The sequence below is a fragment of the Anneissia japonica genome, unplaced genomic scaffold, assembly GCF_011630105.1.
Source record: "Anneissia japonica isolate Jap-2015-1 unplaced genomic scaffold, ASM1163010v1 scaffold9668_len1562885_cov226, whole genome shotgun sequence".
In the NCBI taxonomy this organism is placed as follows: Eukaryota; Metazoa; Echinodermata; class Crinoidea; order Comatulida; family Comatulidae; genus Anneissia; species Anneissia japonica.
This window is the reverse complement of record NW_022711326.1, coordinates 531065-551901: the sequence shown is the minus strand read 5'-3', so window position 1 is coordinate 551901 and position 20837 is coordinate 531065. Positions and strand designations below refer to the sequence as shown.

Sequence of the window (20837 nt, the reverse complement as noted above, 5' to 3'; positions counted from 1 at the left end):
CCCCTCCCTCCTCAGACAGGCGTGGAGCCCCTGTCGTCCGATACCATGACGAGGTCGTTGCATCAAAAATTAAAATAATATAATTTGCATATCCATCGCTGATTGGGAAGGGATGAGTTTAGCTTAATCTAACGAACCTTTTTTTAAGTGGTAATAGTTATCCAAAGATACTCAGAAGAAAATTGAAAAATGGCTCCCAAAAAATTCCTCTAAAATTTGGGTTGGAAGGAAGTAGTTAGTAGAGAACCGTATAAACACACTGGCGAAGAAAGCTATATATTGGTAAGCAATTCCTGATGATGACATAATTAATGTCGAAATATTGAATCCCAACACGATGGCGTGTATTTCAATACTTGGAGTATGTATTATACTTTCTGGTAAGCAATTTCTTAACAGATTTTGAACATTTTTGCTAACATGCTAATTTTCAGATAGTGGTGTTTTTCCTATCGGAACATATCGCGCCCGTCAATCACCTGAAATGTAACTCCTGTTCAAAGATAATATAAAGACGAACGTTGATTCTAGACAGAGATGGACAGAGAGTCTGTAGGTAACCATGGAGAATTTTTATTTCACTTTATAAGGGAGAAAAAATAAAATTTTTCAAAAAAGTGAATAACAAATTGGCACTGCCTTCACCGTCATGATGTTTTTTACATTCGTTTTTTTATTCTGCTCTTCATTATTAATATATAGGTAGCAATAGTCAGAGAACTTTGAAGTCGACCTCCTAATACAGTACAATCGGTTGGTAGCACAAAATTGTGACTGGACAAATTAATACAATACATAGGCCTATATAAACGGTGGGTCACAATGATCAGTGCTACTAGCAGATAATGAAGATGCATCTTAGTCAGTACAGTAGGTCAAGTCTATCTAAAACAATTGATAGGAAATCGAGTTTTTATCACGCACAGATTTATATTAAAAATAACTGATTTCTGATCCTTTTTTTTCTGTTAAAGGGACAAAGCCGCTACTAATGCACTGCCGTATACAATTTACGAATATTGGTCATTTTTGCTGAAACACCATCCCTTGGATAAATTTACATATTTCACGACGTGTGCTTTTTTGAAGGCAAAACATGTACGTTTGTGGCCCTGTTCTGATTGATCACTTAAAAGGGAGCTTTTGATTTGTGCGACGACGCGACGCTAGAACGGAATCACTCATGTGTGACCGTCCTACCTGGCGTCCTACGTTCTCTGCATACGTAGATTTGGCCAAAATGTGTTCCAGAATCTACTTCATATAGAGACGTCATTACGTTCTATATGTCCTACCATCATCGTGCAATCGAAAACACCCCAATCATATAGTCGGTTTTCCACTAGGCGAATCAAAGCGTCAGTTTGCTTCCTGAGCTCTGATTGGATGCACATTTTTTTGCTTCGCAAAAATCTGGTAGAAATGTGAATGCGCATGCACAAATTCGCCTATTGGAGAACCGGATTTAGACAGTCTGCACAGTTTCTAAACATGTGGTTTTATTTATTTATTTTATTCATTCTGGCAAAACAATTAACAATATAAAACATTACAAATACAAAAAATCAGAAATTCACAAAGAAAATCAGGAGAGCCAGAGAGCAGCAAAAGTGGGACCACTGTCAGCTTAGAGATGTGCTGCTCCCAGAAAAAAAGAACAAAACAAAAATTTTCTCAGTTAAGAGCTCTATACTTTATCCATTCTTCTATATAACGCGAATCTGTCCTGTGGTTTAGAGTTGGAATGCACCCTCACTAATTATCACGAAAATACTGTGCAAACGAATACTAGGCACTCTACAAAATATACACTGCCAACATTTTTAATGTATCTGTATAATGTTAGATCAGTCTCAATAATTTATTAGTACCAAGAACTATAAACATAATGAGATTTGAAAGACAAGTAACCCAATATATAAAGAATTAAACATCAAACTACCCTGTTGAAAATACCACTATCAAAAAATGAAGCATAGAATAGATAATAATTATATCTATTTGTAATAATAAGTAGCATAATAAATTATATATACTGTACAAAATTTTCTTTAAAAAACCTATTTCCACCATTGATTTTATACCACAACACATAGCTCCACTCTGTCCACACTATCAAAACTCCTCTGACAAATATCTGTGACTGACCCATATGGGTATGATGATGTCATATCACACCCATATATGGGCACAATGATGTCATATCACACTCATCATATACTGTATGAGCACAATAATATCATGTCATATTAATATATGAGCACAATAATGTCATGTCATTAATATATGAGCACAATAATGTCATGTCATATTAATATATGAGCAAAATAATGTCATGTCATATTAATATATGAGCACAATAATGTCATGTCATATTAATGTATGAGCACAATAATGTCATGTCATATTAATGTAAGAGCACAATAATGTCATGTCATATTAATATATGAGCACAATAATGTCATGTCATATTAATATATGAGCACAATAATGTCATGTCATATTAATATATGAGCACAATAATGTCATGTCATATTAATATATGAGCACAATAATGTCAGGTCATATTAATATGAGCACAATAATGTCAGGTCATATTAATATGAGCACAATGATGTCATGTCATATTAATATATGAGCCCAATAATGTCATGTCATATTAATATATGAGCACAATAATGTCATGTCATATTAATGTATGAGCACAATAATGTCATGTCATATTAATATATGAGCACAATGATGTCATGTCATATTAATATATGAGCACAATAATGTCATGTCATATTAATATATGAGCACAATAATGTCATGTCATATTAATATATGAGCACAATAATGTCATGTCATATTAATATATGAGCACAATGATGTCATGTCATATTAATATATGAGCACAATGTGTTGTCATGTCATATTAATATATGAGCACAATGTGTTGTCATGTCACACCTTACTGCACACAGGAGTGTCGGCTTAAACATCTCTAAAAGACAGTGCACATCAGCCCTTCAGCTTGAACACAACAGCAGGGATCGAATTGAAAAAGGGACCAAAGGTCTGAAAGGAACTCCACAATTCAGAGAACACACAGTGGTGTTCCCCCTTCCTTCCCACTCACTGAGCTAAGTTGCCATTCAAAGCTTAATCTTAATGTTTAACACCGCCTACTGCTTTCTGGGTATTTAGTTAGGAGCGCTTCCTTGAAGCGACGGAATAGGAACTTGTTCTTTAAATTTTCTTCATCTTTACTCGAATGAAAACCAGTTTTTGTCTTATAGCCAAGGTGGAGAATGAAAGCATTGTCAAGTACAGAAAATTTAAATCCAGCAACATGCAGCTCGCAGACCTGAAAATAATAAAAGGTAATACTACTAATACAGTATAATAATACTGTTTAATAATAATAATAATTATTATTATTAAATTTATTACAATACTATTTATAATAATTATATTTAATATATACCCATACTTATAATTTTTTAAATATTTATTAAACATACAAATTGGTATAGACGGCAAAAAAAAAAGAAGTAACAGACGACAGCTTGCATATAAATGAACCATTTTATTCTGTGGCCTCAACCATTACAAATAGGTAACTTACTTGACTGATCCTATTGAAACCGTACTGTTTAAACTGCTCGTCATAAAATGGTACGTCACTACGGCTGATGTAGAAGGGTTCCCATGGGTCGACCCACTCACGACTGTAAGCAACGCCTAGTCCATGCTTTGACTAAAAGTACAAGATAAAAGATAATTTTATTGCTGTAATGTGTAAACCTGTTCTCAGATTGTTGAGAATATGAATTCTGTTACAATTGCTTAGAGTTGAACATGCCCAAGTCAAATCCAAAATTTACTACAGTTGCACACAACCTTGTGCCATGCCAAGTTTTTCTTGAATGTAAAGGCAGGCACACAACCCCCTCCCCCTCCACCCAAGCAGGCTGATGAATCCATTTTTGCTCTCTGTGAGTAAAGATGGATTGGGTCGTTTGGGCTTGGGCAGCACAAAGTTTTTGACCTTTGAATTGGATTTTCTTATAACAGTAACAGTAATAAACATAATGAATGGTTAGAAAACTGAACATACTTCTAAGTTTCGCCAACTTTCATAATCTGTTGGGAACTGGCACTTTTTACACAATTCAATATAAAATGGTCGAACACCATTATTATCATATTGTTTTAACAGCTCCTGCTTTGTTGTTGGTCTTGGCGAATTGTCAGGAAGCTCAAATGCAGGAACTACATACACTACATCAGAAAGTTCTTCTGAAATAACAGAGTTTTGTAAAAACGATAGAAAATCAGTCCTTAAATGTTTATTTGGAAGCATATCGATGTCTATTACAAAAATATATGTTGATTGAACTCCAGTCCGAGCAACATTTCTCAATAGATTATTAGGATACGGAATTCCTGAGAGATCGTAATTTTGCATAAATAAGTTAAGATTTGTTATCGTATGTAAAACATTTTCACAAGACAGATCTAACAATTCTATGTCATGTCTTTTGTTCTGAATTTCGTTAATATCTTGAAAAGTGAATGGATACACAATGTGAAAAGCAACATTAGTTCGAATTTTTTCAAAACATTCCCGTAAAGTGAAAATCGCAGCATCCGCAATATGGACCTGCAATTTAGTTGTGAAAACTGATACAGAAATCAAACCATCCCATTCTTCTGTTAACTGAGCCAAATGATGAAGATGATTTACTGAGCACTGTGTAACAATTGTTACGTCGTTTTCTGTATTTAATGAATCTTGCTGGTGCGAAATAGCATAGTTTTTATGGACTTTATACTGTCCGCTCGAGTCTAGCTTTGCTTCTGACTGCCTCTTCTCCTCTTTAGCCAGGAGGCTCTGATGAAGTTTGTCAGACCAGTTCTGGGCCTGCCTCTTTGTTGTCCTCTCGTCTAACCAGGACAACATGATCAGGTGGATTACCTGTAAAACCAACAGTACTGCCACTAAACTACAAATCAATAGTTGTGCACAACTGCATCTCATACTTTTATAGATTTCTTCGTGTCTTTAGCCAACTCAAAATAATTACCATAGACATATTTTCGTTCCAAAATCACAAAAATCACACACTGCTATTATTCCGATGTCTCGACGTACGAACCGACGATAAACTCAAAATAATATTAACCTTTGACATGACCTACCGTAATTCGCCACCAGAGATGACGTCATGTGATGGCTAACCTTCCGTCGTTTTGGTTTTTTTGGTATTTTAGAAGTTGGAAGCTTGCTGCTAACTCTGTTTGTGTGTGATGAATAATTGCATTTTGTAAGAATATATTGAGTTAGAAATGTTCAAATTCTGAGTGTAAGACATCATAAGATAATTAATATACATCTATGTTTATATGAGTTGATCGTGGTGAGTATAAATTAGTTTAAACTGATGACAGTGTCGTGTCATTCTTTTCCTAGCAATGCTTAGGCCCTAGCCTCTAGGGCCTAGGCCTACAGAGTACTGTCAGCTAGCCTAGCCTACTAGCGGGAGCTAGACATTAATAATAGATAGAATGTGTTTTTATTTTATTTTATTCTGGTATAAAAATGTTGAGAATGATGTTGCTTCCATTTTATTTGTTTACAGTCATTGGGTCCTACTTAAACACCACACAAAAAATGGGTTTCTTAGTAGATTTTTAGTTTTTATGCTGTTGTTTATTTATTAATTATTATTCAGTCCTGTGTGAAATTGCCCCTTGTGGGATAAATAAAGAATTTTTGAATGAAAACCACACGTAAACAAACAGGACCACACGAACACAAACAAGATTAAAATATTACCACACAAAGTAGAAAACTGCTTAACAATAAAAAACCAAAATTTTATAACAATAATTGTCCAAATTTTGTTAAAAATCAATGTACTGTATGTTTATGTTTTTGTCCGCCGTGTTTCAGAAAGTAATGCGTGGACATTGCGTACGGTATCTCTGAAACATTAAAATGTCAGCATAAAACACATTACACATGACCTCCATGATCTGTGTTTCATATCATCGAGAGACTATTCTAAATACCACATGAAAGGTAATAAACATAAGAATTCTATTAAAAAAAAAAACAAAAAAAAAAAAAATTTTTATTATTTAAATTGTAGTTAATTATGCATAAATGTAATAGATATATTTTCTGTCAATTTTTGAATAAAATTATGTTAAGATAATTCAGAATTCCTTTATTGCTCGTATGTTTTATTTAAGAAAAAAGTATTTCATTTTTTTTCACCAGAGATGAAAGCAATGGAATAAAGAAGATTACATTTACAAAATTTTGTGAAAATAGTGTATGTACAGTCTGAAACAGCACCAGACTGCCAAACTGTAAAGCCAATATACCTGAATCTAAATCTATTTTATTTGTGCAGGGATATAAAATGCACAAAAAAGCCGAAAATTGCTAGGAAAATAGAAACTGTACAGAGCCATAACTGCTAGTTGAGGGTACCGTACCGCTCCGACCAGGTTAATGCTGGTGTAAACTAGGCAGCTATAGTTCTTTTTTTACTAAATGTGTACTTGATTGCCCAGAAAAAGTAAAATATTTCTGAATTTAACATATTATGTATCAAGGCATCTTTATTCAAATGAAACTTTGTCATAGCAGTTCGCAGAACTGAATTGAGAAAAAATTAACAAAAAGGTACATTAAACAGGAAATCATTCTAAATATTCATTCAAATTGCTATTGTGATTATTATTTAATTATTACAATTATTATTATATTCATTATTACTATATAAGTAAAAAATTATCATTATATTCATTAATTATTATAAATATATCTGTTATAATATTATATTTATTTATTATTATTATATTTATTTATTATTATTGTTTAGCCTACTGTACCGGATCAATCAACACACATTTTATTTTTACCATGTGTTGTTGAAATGACAATAAAGGAGTATGGTATTGTATCATAATACATTGTTTCAAACTTGATTTGTATAGTGATTATATAAAGTACTGTTGTTGCTCACTTGTGTGACTGTAATATTAATAAGGTCTTAAAAAATATTCATATTTTTTATTAAGTATAATTATTTATTTATTTATTTTGTTTTCTTTCAGTAGGGTAGCTCTCTCAGTAATACCACTGCTCTTCCGAGGGGCCCTACGTTACAAGACAGTACAGTAAAAACAACTTAACTACTCCTAACTAAAAACACTCAACACCGAAATCTTAGATGCATAGTTTTATTTATACAATAATTATTTATGTTTCTGTGTTTTATCCACCAGATTTTGTGCTTAATGGTTTGAACTTCAAATGGATTTGATATTATTAAATAAGTGCTTCTACCTCTTGCTTTGGCTCCAGTTTATTAGGCCTGAAACCACTGCACAACAAGGTAAGGTGGTAACTAAGCCAAGCATCTCTATGCTCTATACTGTACTGTATGTACTTCTGTTACATGTGATTTTCTAAGAGCATTTAGAGATATTAGAAATTTAGCTAGGTAAGGCCTAAAAAAAATAATTGTTTGATCTCATCACCTACCCCTAACTCACTGAAAAAATAGGGGCGGCAAAACAAAAAAAGACTTTAAATTAAAAAAAAAATTTGTGAGTGAATTGATCTTTATTGTCTAAAGTTGTTGTCTGATATATTGCCATTCTAGGCCTACTGTACATTCATTGCAAAATGTCAACTGTTGGTTATTTTTAATCCATCTGATGAGCAATCTTAAAAAAAAAAAGAACAAGGACAAACAAACAGTTTATTTTTTTAGGCCTAATCTGGGGTCCCAATTTTCTCGCAAGTTATAAATGACAGTTAAAATACAATGAACAATCAACAACTACAATATACAAATATTGACTGTTCATGAGGGGAATGGTGAAATCTTGTCCCCGAGGTGATGTGGAGACTGTAGTCTATCTTCCTCAGGGCCGAAGGCCTGAGGGAAGATAAGCTACAGTCTCCACATGACCGAGAGGCAATAAATTTCACCATTCTCCGAATATAGAGCAGTCAATATTTGTTTTATATACCTCATACAGATTTTACAAGGCCTAAAATAAGTACTCACCTCTTAGCCTATTATTAGAGGCCTACTGTAAGCCTAGGACTAGTTAGGCCTAAGCGATCAAAGAGTGTGTCTAGCTCTTCTTTGCTTATTTCCTCAATTTCAACCGCATCCATCGTCTTGCAATAATTGTTGAATATTGATAAGACATATTTAATTTGTCTTTTGGGGATTTTGCTATCAGCTTCATCAAGATAAGATAGTATAATGCATACTCCAAGTATCGAAATGCACGCCATCATGTCGGGATTCAATATTTGGACATTAATTATGTCATCATCGGAAATGACTATTATACAGTATATCTTATCTGAGATTAATCAGTGGACCTTTCGGTTCTTCATCAAGAAGTACTGTAATGCTAGGCCTAGGCAAGTCCCTTGACATCTCGAAACAACCAGCCTCAATATTTGTTTATCGTCTACTTGCTGATCCGTGACGTGGTCAAGGGCTAATCTCATCGTAGAGGTCGCAGTCCCCTTTACCATCAGCAGCGCGATGTAGGGGACTGGAGTTTGCACATCGCGACAGGTCAAAAAAGTATTAATTTTGAGGGGTATAGTACTTTTTGAGGGGAATAGTACTTTCTATTGCCCTGCTTCTTAACCAATCAGATGCCTAGAATTTGTGTATAAGGTACTGTATATAGTAACAATTATTAAACAACATTGTTAATTAATAATTGGCGACTTTCACTCCTGCTGAGCTGGTGAGAACCCTGCAACAATTAAAAACATTTGATAAGTGGAACAAAACTGTGTATTTTGATGTTAAACTACAGGTATTATAAAGCCAGCCTTTGATAACTTGATCTCAACGCTCTAAATCTGTAGTGGCATCTGGGAGAGGGGGGTGCATGCCAATTGAAAATGTCGGAAGCAAAAAAATTGCGCTCACGTAGATAAAAATCATCTTATTTTGTGACCTACTGTAGCTCCCCTCACTTAATCATTTAGCCCAACTCTGCTTTCGCACCCTCTCTCCCGCACCCTCCCCCCCCCCATTTTAAGAGTCCTAGATGTGCCACAGTAACTCTGTACTGCCACTTAATGTGGAGGATCCATCAGCCTTTTTATAAAGCTCTGCAACTTGCTCTTGCATTAGTATAACTTTGTATTTTTTTATATCACCAGGTTGCCTGGATCCAGGTCCCATAGCCAATGGATATCGTAAACCACCACCTGTCGATGGTTATTTGGACAAATATGCTGAAATCCGTTTCATTTGCGATAAGAACTATTCTTTAAAAGGCGCCAGGAAAATCTTCTGTGACTCGAGTAATCATTGGAAACCAACAGACACTCTTCCAGAATGCATCCGTAAGTTTTGACAGAGTGACAAGACAGTAAATACTGTAATGCTTTGTCTACACTATTATATTATTTTTGTATTAAATTTTATGTCAGGGCCCTGATATTACAGTCGAGTCCACCAACGTTGACTATGTTTAAGTCAAAATTTCACGTCCCAATTCTTTTCTATGTATTACTGTGTAAATTGTTTGTTTAATTCGAATTTTTATAAGTCGACAGACTTTTCCGGTCCAGATAGGCCGATTTTAAAGTAATTTTAACCACACAAGTCGAAGTTCCAAAATTAGTAGCGCACGTGGGAAAAATACACAGCCAAGGAAAAATACAAAGTTCAATCCTTGTTGTACGGCAACATAGCCATGTCAAAACTAACATCTTATACCCATTTCACACTAGGAGAAAATATTACAACTTTTAACAAGTTGTAACAAGTTTGATATTCCGAGATTTTTGGTTCGTTTCACACATGCACTTTCAAACCATGAGAAATCTCGGGGAAAACTCGGAAGAATAATGACTAGGCCTAGAGGCCTAGGGTAGTACTAATAGTAGGCTTAGGCTAGTTGTAGGTTGTCCGAATTACATATCAACTACTAAACTAAGCCTGGTACCGAATTAACAAGATTATAATTATTCCATGGTCCTTAGCCTTCGGAGAGTAAAACGAATTCAACTCCTAGCTCGCTTGCTGTAGTCGAGCTGGCGAGAAAGATGGGCCTAGGCTAGCTAGGCGCAGTCGGGCCGCCGGCCGGTAGCTCACCATTGTTGTTAGAGGCAATCAGTGCGACAAGCATCATAATGATTCGCTGTCGGCGTATTTTACGAAGCCTTGTGATTGTTTCTACATCAGACATGTGAAATTTAGCGAGATTTCTTTTGATTTTAGGTCTAGGCCTATTAACAAATGGTAGTAATGTTGATACGTTTTCCATCGCTGCTGCCATTCGTTCGAACTAAACAAAAAAACACGGCCTGCGAAAAGGTCAAAATATGGACATGACGCATGCGCAACAACAACTCGGAAGATTTCGGGAAAAAGACAGGCCTCGCGATGGCCTGTTTTTGTTCCGAGATAACTCAGGGGACCCCTGTGAAATCTCGGAAAGTTTTACAAGGATTTGCTTTCACACTCATCCAAACCTGGTTACAACTTGTTACAAGTTGTTAATATTTGCAAAATAGCATCAGTGTGAAATGGGTATTAGACAGCGCGCTGTGGAATGATGGTTCACAAGATCGTATGTCGTAAGTCTACTCTTACAATACAGTCACCCCTCCGGACCGGCTCCAATGTTCGGTTTTTCGTCTAGTTCAGTTTGTAGAACTTGTATTGAACCCATTTCGAACAAGATTGTTGTAGTCAGGGCCTAGCTACTTGATTAATTTATCAAAGCCCTGGATTTTTTACTAGGTCTAGCCTACACAAATTCAACACATTATTCAACCATATACCTCCATGATTCAACATAATACATACAGTACCTGTTGTTTTGCTGTACTGCTCAGCAAATTTAATTATTACCAATAAAATTGATGCGACTTTTATATTGTTTTTACATGCATTCCTTTAGGTCAGATATGTTTTTCTAAGCACACATTCTTCGTTGGGCAATGCCACTTGCTGGTCGGCAGTCTAGTTGTAAACAGGTCGCGCCCCCAAAACTCTGCCTGCCCTCCAATTGGTCCATTTTCGTAAGGTGTTTTGCAGACATGTGGTTCGGCTGTGATGACGTCAGATAGCCCAAAGTTTCTTATTGCGTGACAGTAACAAGCTCAGTGTAATAAAAAATGTTTTAATTAAACAACAACAAAAAACAAATGAGAAACCCTCATGGTACTATTTTAGAGTCAAATCTAAATAAACCTAACAAATTAGATTTTATTCTCTACAAATTTTATCCGTAATTAAATTAGCATGTATATGGTGTATTATGTTAATCAACGGATAATCTCCATGGCAATGCGAGTACAGCTAAGTGTTTTGTTTTCACAGTGTCTGGTATGCTTGTCATTAAACGATGTCTATCATCTGGTTTTTCCAGTGAATGTTACCGTCCTGAATTGGATAAATCCGATTTGGAATAGGGAGTTCCTATTTTCGGAAAGTATTTTATTTAAGTAAGAATAGGAATGATTTTGGGACTTAAAAAAATGTTTGGTTTTGCGTAAAATTCGATTTTGTGGGCATTGAGTACACATAGTATTTTTCTATGTTACTATTTTTTTCCCAAAAATGTGCAAGTCGAATCTGTATAACGCGAGATTTTTATGCCAGTCCCATTAGATTCGACTTAGGCGGACTCGACTGTACATAGAGCCACGTATGGTTGTATACATCACCAATTTTTCACTTAAAATTTTATAGTTTGGACAGATTTTTATAAAAACTAACAATTTTATTTCACTTAAATTTTGCACTGAAGTGATAGATAATTAAGATCATATAGTTCAATTAGTGCACCTACTGTACATTCATCCCTATATATCTGTTAAAAATGTAAGCATTCTGATTTCTCCATTAGTTAAGACTTAATATTTTTAATTGGTGCATTTCAGCTGATATATATTGCAATAAGGCAGATGTAACTAATGGTGAGTTATCAGGTACCACTGTGTCTGGATCATATGACAAATATGTTGTCAATAGTACTGCTACACTAAGCTGTGATCCCGGTTACGCTATATCGCAAACGGGAGAAAGTGTTAATTATTGTAAACCAGATGGGACCTGGGAGAAAGAATGGGCAACTTGTGAAGGTAATATATAAATAATTTTCATTGATTTTTCCTATTGGTTGCATAAGGGTTACAACAGTTTCTTAAGCCCCTTTTACACAGATGCTCAGTCTGGTCATGCGAGGATAGGAAACCTTGCAAGCCCATTCTCACAAAACAGCTAATTAGCATTTGATAGGATAATGCTAGGTTAGACCTTTCACATCAAATCAAATTTTAATAATATTTATTTCACTTTTTTCATATTCCAATCTAATCTGGTCATTTATAAAGCGCCTTTTGCAGATACGAAGTGCTACACCCCACATACTTATGCATGTCACAACCCACTGGCAGTCATGATCATTGCCTAACCCAAGCACAGAACAAGTAAACAAAACAAAAGAAGCAGTGGCAAAGTTCAGAATCATAAATAAATAATGCAACAATTAATTAAAATAAAAATGAAAATGAAGATAATTAATTAAAGTTCAGAAATTTTAGGGAAAATGTGGAATAAATAATTATTATAATAATTGTCAACTTATATAGCGCATATTGTGGGAGACCTCTATGAACTTAGCATTATTATCCCAGGTTACCAACCAACAGGTGTTTTTAAATTACTCTTGACAAATATTAATTTCCTGTGCCATTACCGTCCATGAACACGTCCGGACGTGCGTGTACGGTAGAATTAGGAAATTCTCATATCACTTTTCAGATAGAGGGCTGCAGACTGTATTTCTACGCTATCAGACTGATAGAAGGTCAATGTCATGTGCCATTACCGTCCACGAGCACGTCGTGACGTGCGTGTACGGTAAAATTTGGGAATTCTCAATAATACTTTTCAGATAATTTAAATCACGTTTCAGGTCATTTTCAGCATCACAAAACTTTCCATAATTTACGCACCGTACGCTCATTTCCACGTGCACTGCACATACTGAAGCTGGGAATTATGTTTTGTTACATGTTTTGGGTTCCTGACACTGTATTCATAAACAGGGGCCACATTTATCAAACTAGAATTCAACTTAAATTTGTCTAAAGTACATTGTTTTGCTCAAGTCAAATTTATCAATATTGCTTAGCTTAAAAATGTCTTAAAATTAGAAAGATTGTACGTGAGAACCATTTAAGACGATTTTTAAGCCAAGATTTTGCTAAGACTGGGTAATAAATAAGCTTAAGGTATTTATTAGGGACATCTTAACTTTTTTGACTTAAGACATTTGCTAAGCTGAGATTGATAAATCCCGGGCCACGAGTAAACTTTTTTGTTCCATTAACATGTGCACAGGCGTCAAGACGTCCGCGTATGCACGCGTAGATCTTTTCAAATGTTTAATATTACACTTTTTAAAAAACTAACTAGAGCAGATTTTAGGCCATTTTGAGCATTTAAAAAACATTTCAACTCGCAATGCTCGCGCTTCCTGAGGGTCAAAGTTCGGTGGATCACCAAACTCGTCCTCAGTGACGAGTTCAAATTTAGTTATTATAATAATTGTCAACTTATATAGTGCATATTGTGGGAGACCTTTATGCACTTAGCATTATTATCCCAGGTCATTGGATCAAGCACATGCAACACATACTCAGATCCCTTTGGAGAATCATGTAATATTGCAGTTGTAATCAGCGCATTTTTGTGTTTATTATAGGCCCTACCTACTACATATACTATATACTGGTCAGATTGGTTATTCCTTGCTGTATGATGTCGGTTTTGCTTGGTCGGATCCATATTTGTAGTTGGGTTTTATTTAACCGCTAGTTTATTAAAACAATAATTATTTTCTGTTTTTGTTTTCAAAGAAAGAATACAGTAGTATAAAATTCAAGATTTGAATATTTATTAAATCTTAACATATGTTACAGTCTTTTTTATTATTATTACTATTCAGTAACTAGCAATTAATATTAGTATGGTTTTTGTCTAACTTCAAATCAAATGAAGATATGTTATTAATTTGATAAGTGAATTTTGTCATATTTTTTCTTCAAAATGCCTCTCTAATAAATGTGTTAGTTCAATTAAGGTGACAACTCTATGGTTTGTAAATTTTATGATGCATTACGTTCTGATTAGTTTAATAAGATTAATAATATCGATCCATTATTTTTCAACTTACCTGAGATGCAAAAATTTACTTATATGTTCTCTAATGGTAACCTTTGTTTTCATGTTGCTAAATTTGCTTATATGATTTTGGAAAAACGTAAAGGGTTTATTTATTAATCTTAATTAACTCTACAGTATGATATATTTTGATGTTAACACTCTGTACTTTACTTTCCAGTTGTTCTATTATATTTTGTCTCTCATAAGCCAGACATGGCTGGCCTTTGTTTGAGGGTGAGACTTTACTATGAAATGTGATATTATATTATGCTAACACTGATAACCTTTGACCTCCTTGTTAACTTTTTGAAAAAATATTACAATATCTGGATTACATACATTTTCTTACTTCCACAGAATTTTTCTTCTGTTATGAACCTGAAAATGTTGCAAATGCCCATAAGGTTTTCAGCATTGAGCACTCACAGACTGGCTATTATTTTGAGGGTACAACTGTCACTTATCATTGCAAGTCTGGATACACAATGTATGGTAGCAATACATTGCAATGTAAAAATGGACAGTGGTCAGGAGATTATCCAAAATGTGGTAAGAAAAAAATATTCTAACCATGTTGGTCAAATTATATTTATTTAGTTGTATATTATTTTTTTCACTGTATTTCCCATTTTGTTTGATTGGATTGGACTAGATTTATTTGCTAATCTACTTATGACCATACTTAAGGCCAGTTTTCATTCTTTAATAAGTAAGTTTCATCTTCAACCATCAATTCTATTTCTGTGTTATCCTTTTCCAACCAAAATATATATGGTAAATGATAGTTTTCAATTAACCTACATTTAGGCTATAGAACAAATTTGCAGACCGAGCAACAGTCTTTCAAAATATAAGTGGACTTTGGCAACTCATCATTTATGTTTGGGCCTTATACACATACTAATATTCAGCATAATACTAGGGGGCTTTCGATTGAGAAAATAAAATGTGTAGACAGAACGAATTCATTAATGACCATTGTGTATTTACATTCTATTTTTATCCATTTTCAATGGCATGTATGCAGAGATGTGACATGCACTAAGACTGGCACACTTCAACTCAGTCATTTGTAATAGTACAGTTCCCATACTGGCTAAAACATAGATTCAGCCAACAATCATTCCAGATTTCAGAGGACTGAACATGCAACGTTCATACATGTGTAGTTAAATTAACATTATGCTCTTCATTCTACGTCAATGCAAATAAAAAGCGCCTTACTTTCTGCTAAATATCTCAATGCATTCACATTATTGCACAATTGTGTACAATGTGTGAAGCCTCAAATGCTTCAGTAAAGCTTTTCCACTGAGTTATATACTGTATGAAATATGATAACCATAAAACTTGTGATAGAAGAAACACTTTCTTCAAACTTCACTCCTTAGTAATGCTTTATTTCACATTCTTTTCCCAAATTTATTTTGGTTTAGGGGCATCCCACAGTATTTTTTTGTCACGAACATTTTTGAGAATAAAACCAGTTATGTTTCAGTAACTATAGATTGTAAGACTTATAGTATGTTCAATGTTTACATGTATGCCTATGGTTAATTATTGGGAGGAAAATTGAAAAATTTTTTTTTTCTTATAATTTTATAATAAAAAATGTATGCGTCATTTACGAGACAAAATTTGGACATAACTTTCAGAAAGGTTTACATATTCTAATATTTCTCCTCATCTGAAAGAGATATTAAATTATTTTTTGTTTAATGCTATCCCCAGATGATTGTTTTACATGCCTAAATGTTTACCAAAAAAATCATAAATGTAATTTTATAAAAAAAATATGAATTATGTGCTGTCACGGATGGGACATTCCATAATGACACAGACGGGACACTTTTGTTTAATGAGAGAAAACCATACTTTTCAAAATATAAATGATTCTCTGATATCAGTGCAACATTTTACCTGCTTTGCTACCTTTGTTACTCTAATTCAGTAGCAAAGAAACTTGTATTGCGTTAATTTTTTAAGTGTCCCGTCCCTGACAAACTGTCCTGTCTGTGACAAAATTGTCTTGTCTGTGACAAAAACTTTTATTACATATTCTGAAAGCACATGAGTTGTAGATATGATTTTATAGATCATTATGGCTGATCGGACATTGTGACGTCATCATATTGCCATCTGAATTAAAAATAATTGAAAATGAAAATTTAACCCTAACAAACCAAATACTGTGGAATGCCCCTTTAATGATAATAATAATTATTTTTTTGTCCTTATTAAATTGGATCTGAAACTTGGTAGCCGCAGTGTAGCGTCACCCGACTTAACTATAACATGTTACGGACACATACAGATACAACCATAGTCCTTTGGACAGTTCATCTGTCAATACACCATTTTATTGGATCTGTTTTCAGATAGCGCTGCTAGGCCTCTGATCAAATATGATTTTTTTTGCTAATTACTGTACTGTATGTGAACATTGAAATAGGTTTTTAAGACTTGGGCTTGTCTTTAATATCAACATTTCGTTCTTTTTCCTTTTTAAGATGTTTTTGCTCGTTAGTAATTTAGTTTTATCGTTTAGCTAAATCCATGATGGTAACTACTTAGAGCGAAATGCTAGGCCTCTGGAAGGCCCCCAGTTGTAGTTGCCAGGTTTTCGGAAATTTTCATTTCAAACTTGTCGAAAATGTGTATACAAGTTCTTTGTTCAATACCAATTTCTAGACGACTGCCCGAACATTTTGCTAATATTGACAATGATGATATTGCGAATGAAACTTACTGATTAATTGATGATGATTATTTTCTTTATTCAGAGTTACCATGTAGTTCACCTCCGACAGTACCGCATGGTTCGTACAAACCATTGTCTCAGATGTATTCCTCTGGAGATCAGGTCGTATACACGTGTGAAGAGGGTTACCACCTGCCGGCAGACACTGGCACGGTAACATGTAATCATTTGGGCAACTGGACAGGCTCTGGTCAAATAACATGTGTTCCCGATCGTAAGTTCTTCTTTAAGTGACATCAGGACTTGCCGACAGGGGGTCCGATGTCTCTTTTGAGAGCAAAGTGGGCGTGGTCGGGCGTTGATCAAAATATTTCGAAAGTAGAGAGGTGGTGAAGGCCCAACAAATTTTGACAATTTAGGGGTTTCAAAGGCTTATTTAATAGATTTTAATGTCTACTAATATGTAGAAAATACATACAGGTATAACTTTGTTTCTCCCCAACGAATTGTACTTGTAGTTTTTCTCTCCCCGACGGGGGGGTGAGGGGGAAGCTCCCCACTGCCACTGTCCTTGAGTTCTTCTCAGCTTTTCCTTTTAAATACTTATTAACACTCTGACCGCCAGCGGTTTGAAAAAATAGCATCAGCCACCGCCAGACATTTTAGCAAATTTTAACACTTTTCCGAAGCTCGTTGAGAGTGTGTATGTGATAAGATTGGCATGTAGTGAACACTACAAGAACTACAAACATGTTAGCTTTACAATTGTGCCAAACATTTTATTCTAATCACAATCGGTGACCCGTAATAGTAAAATGAAAATGACTCACTTTTGGAGATTAACGCAATTTTGCACAGCGAAGATAAGATAATAGCGATTACGTGAAAGTAAATCAATACCGCACAACGCTAATGTAAACAAACAAATAACAAACTACTTACGGTCCAGACTGAATATAGTGTTCAAATTGTCAGTACACGTTGGTAATTACCCCATCTATCGGATTCCGTACAAAAACCTGAAACACGGAGATCTCCGTGTTTGGCGCCCAGAGTGTTAATGATTCCCTTTTTTAGCAGTACAGAATGGACTTGATGTATGTAATGCATAAGTGTGACACTGCATTTACAAACTCAAAAAACTGTTTACCTGTTGGTTCTGAATGTAGTTTAATGCTTTGCTTCAGATCATTGCCTAGATCCAGGAAATCCAGAGAATGGAAAAAGGTGTTGTCAAGAAGTGTTTATTCCAGGTGTCAAGATAAGCTTCTACTGTGACAGTGGCTACGAATTAGTTGGAAGGATGGAACTAACTTGTCAGCCCATGGGGCAATGGGATGGCTATGCTCCATCATGTGTGCAGGGTAGGCTCTTTAAGCTTTGTATGCACATATATAGTCATGATGTGCTTATTTGGTTATGACATGATCATATGTCACAAGTTTTTATCGAATAAAATATATTATATATTTGTATAATTAAGTAAATAAGGCAATCACTTTTCTTATATATTGTGTTTCACTAACCAGTGGCTCATTGATAATTATTTTTCATTATTTTTTTTATTATTTTGAATTGTTTCGAATTGACATAAAATTTTATTTTTGTCCTAATGGTGTACCCAATGCTTTGAATATTTTGAATTTCAAAAGCAAATGAAATTTGTTTCTATATTTTGATTATACCCACTGATTTAAATGTTTTTGCAAAGAATAAAGGAGTATAATTTTTTATGCATCTATTAATTTCCATGGAAACAATTCACTAAAATTATCTTTTTATTTGAATGCTAAAAGCTTACTTCTTGTTTTTGCTTAAAAATACCAAAATAATATGATGTTTGTTTAAATTTTTTTTCGTAGTCTCAACTGAAATGCCCCAAGATGGACAGAATATGTTGACCAATGAAACCTTCACAATAGTTGTCGCAATATCTGGATCAATTATGGGTATATTAACTGTTACTGTGATCTTGTCGATTCGTGAGTGCTGCACACAGAGAAGACGACGACGACCACATTGTCGATATCACTCATCAATATCTTCACGTTTGGCACGCATGCGAGAGCGTAGACACTCACATCTGATGTCATTGACATCAAATATGGAAGTTCCTCTGCCATCGTATGAAGAGGCTATTGCCAGTAATCCTCAAACAACTTTAGCTGGTGCATCTGCACATCAAACACAAACAGCTGAAAATAATGATGTTTCACCAGAACTGCCTCCCCGTCCTGCACACCTAACACAGATCCAACTCCAGACAACTGAGTCTCAGCAGAGACCCATCAGTAGTTCCACAATTAATCTTCCTTCGCCTCCTGTTCCAAGGTCAAGCAGAATACCTCCGTGGCGGCGGCGGAGAAATGCCAGAAATCAAGAGCAACAGTCAGTGAACTCCGCTCATTTGGAGAATTTAGCTGAACTCAGTGAACTTTCACATTCCACAGATCCATTGATAGACGTATTGGATGAGACATCAAGGAATGATGTTGAGTCATCAGAAAGTGGTGTGATCTCAGACCAGCAAGAGGATGACGGCAGTGAGATTTCTGCAATAGCTGGAGAATTAACTCCATCAGATTCCTCAGAAAGCTTATCTACTTTTGAAGGTATGTAGCAAAGATAGATTTGGACCCAAATGGTTGCCGGTCCAGTAACAGTACTAAAGGTGCTGAGGGCTAAACTCAGCACCTTGTCATTTAATCATGGTCATGTACACTTTACCCCAGTTTTAATGTCTTTTATTTTCAAATACCACTTCTATGTCTTCCAATATTCATTTGTCCAACATATCAATATACTGTGTTCCTTCCAAAGTCTAGCTTTTATGTTTTGTAGGTTATTGTGCATGTTAAGTAATTATAACTCAATATAAGTATACGTAAGTGGCAGTAGCTGTCAGTGGCCCTAAGCAAAGCAAGTAATGAATGAATTGAATCTGTAATTTTGATATATTCACATCTGATGATGTTCTGCTCTTACACACAGGTAACACAGGAATATGTGTTGAACAGCAATCATAGTCTTTGTGGAATTCAAGTTATTCCAGCAGAAAATCAAAGCATTGCACACTGGATGTTTATATTATAAAATCATGGTTACCAGTTATATATTTTACTTTTAATCACAAAAAAATAAAGAAAGAAAATTATTTTTATATAGTAATTAACTGAACAATGATTTAGGATTTTAGGAATGTTGTAAGGTTTGATTGTTGACAATACTTTAATTGCTTTGGACATTTGAAAAATGTTAGCGGCTGGGAAAACTAAAATTAAAGGTTCTACTGTATTTAGATACGGTCCACCCACATGGCCATAGCCCAAAGGAAAGGTTCTACTGTATTAAGGTACGGTCCACCCACTTGGCCAAGTTTGCTTTATAAGTATGCCTTAGGATTTGTACCTGGGATTATAGGATTGAAAGTTGGGCACATTAACCAATAAGTCACAGCTTCATTGATCATGTATACAAGGTGTGAGTGTAATTTTGTTGGAAGAAAAAAGATTAGGGTTTATAATGATATATAAATGTACTTAAAATATTGTGAACCTAAATAGTTGTTTGAAAATTGATTTCAATTTTTTTTTTTTTTAACTATTGTATGCCAATTCTCTCCCAGAAGTCAGCTGGCATGTGTAATACTATATCACTTACATATTGATTAGGTAACTTAAGAACAACATTTCATTGGTCAATTACCACACACAGCATGGGCTACCATTACCCATTCTGGAGTGTTACGTTAGTATTAATATTATATTTCATTCCTTGGAAAAATAATTCAATTGCATGGAAGTTATTCCCTCTGTCATGATAATATATATATATATATACTGTGTGTATATATATATATATATATATAATTATATATAAAGGTATATAAGAAAGGTAAATAC

At 34.6% G+C, this 20837-nt stretch overlaps 2 protein-coding genes across 6 annotated transcripts; one reads left to right on the top strand and one right to left on the bottom strand.

Annotated features, from left to right (window-relative positions):
- Positions 1-549: 549 nt before the first annotated feature.
- On the bottom strand, positions 550-5160 carry LOC117107429 (beta-1,4-glucuronyltransferase 1-like). Of its 2 annotated transcripts, XM_033249118.1 has the most exons (4): positions 5073-5160; positions 4103-4963; positions 3611-3742; positions 550-3349 (listed from the first exon to the last, which is right to left on the bottom strand). In XM_033249118.1, the coding sequence occupies exons 1-4, from the start codon at positions 5079-5081 to the stop codon at positions 3158-3160; spliced, it is 1194 nt and encodes a 397-aa protein (XP_033105009.1). In that variant the 5' UTR covers positions 5082-5160; the 3' UTR covers positions 550-3157. The 2 variants fall into 2 exon arrangements, with proteins under 2 accessions (XP_033105009.1, XP_033105008.1); XM_033249117.1 differs by having other exon boundaries at positions 4103-5159.
- A 75-nt stretch (positions 5161-5235) lies between these two features.
- On the top strand, positions 5236-20722 carry LOC117107427 (sushi domain-containing protein 4-like). Of its 4 annotated transcripts, none has more exons than XM_033249112.1 (9): positions 5236-5312; positions 7288-7397; positions 9209-9394; positions 11945-12145; positions 14592-14783; positions 17018-17209; positions 18123-18299; positions 18798-19547; positions 19927-20722. In XM_033249112.1, the coding sequence occupies exons 2-9, from the start codon at positions 7316-7318 to the stop codon at positions 19959-19961; spliced, it is 1815 nt and encodes a 604-aa protein (XP_033105003.1). In that variant the 5' UTR covers positions 5236-5312; positions 7288-7315; the 3' UTR covers positions 19962-20722. The 4 variants fall into 4 exon arrangements, with proteins under 4 accessions (XP_033105003.1, XP_033105002.1, XP_033105005.1 ...); XM_033249111.1 differs by having other exon boundaries at positions 5250-5405; XM_033249114.1 differs by lacking the exon at positions 5236-5312 and adding an exon at positions 5488-6070.
- Positions 20723-20837: the final 115 nt, after the last annotated feature.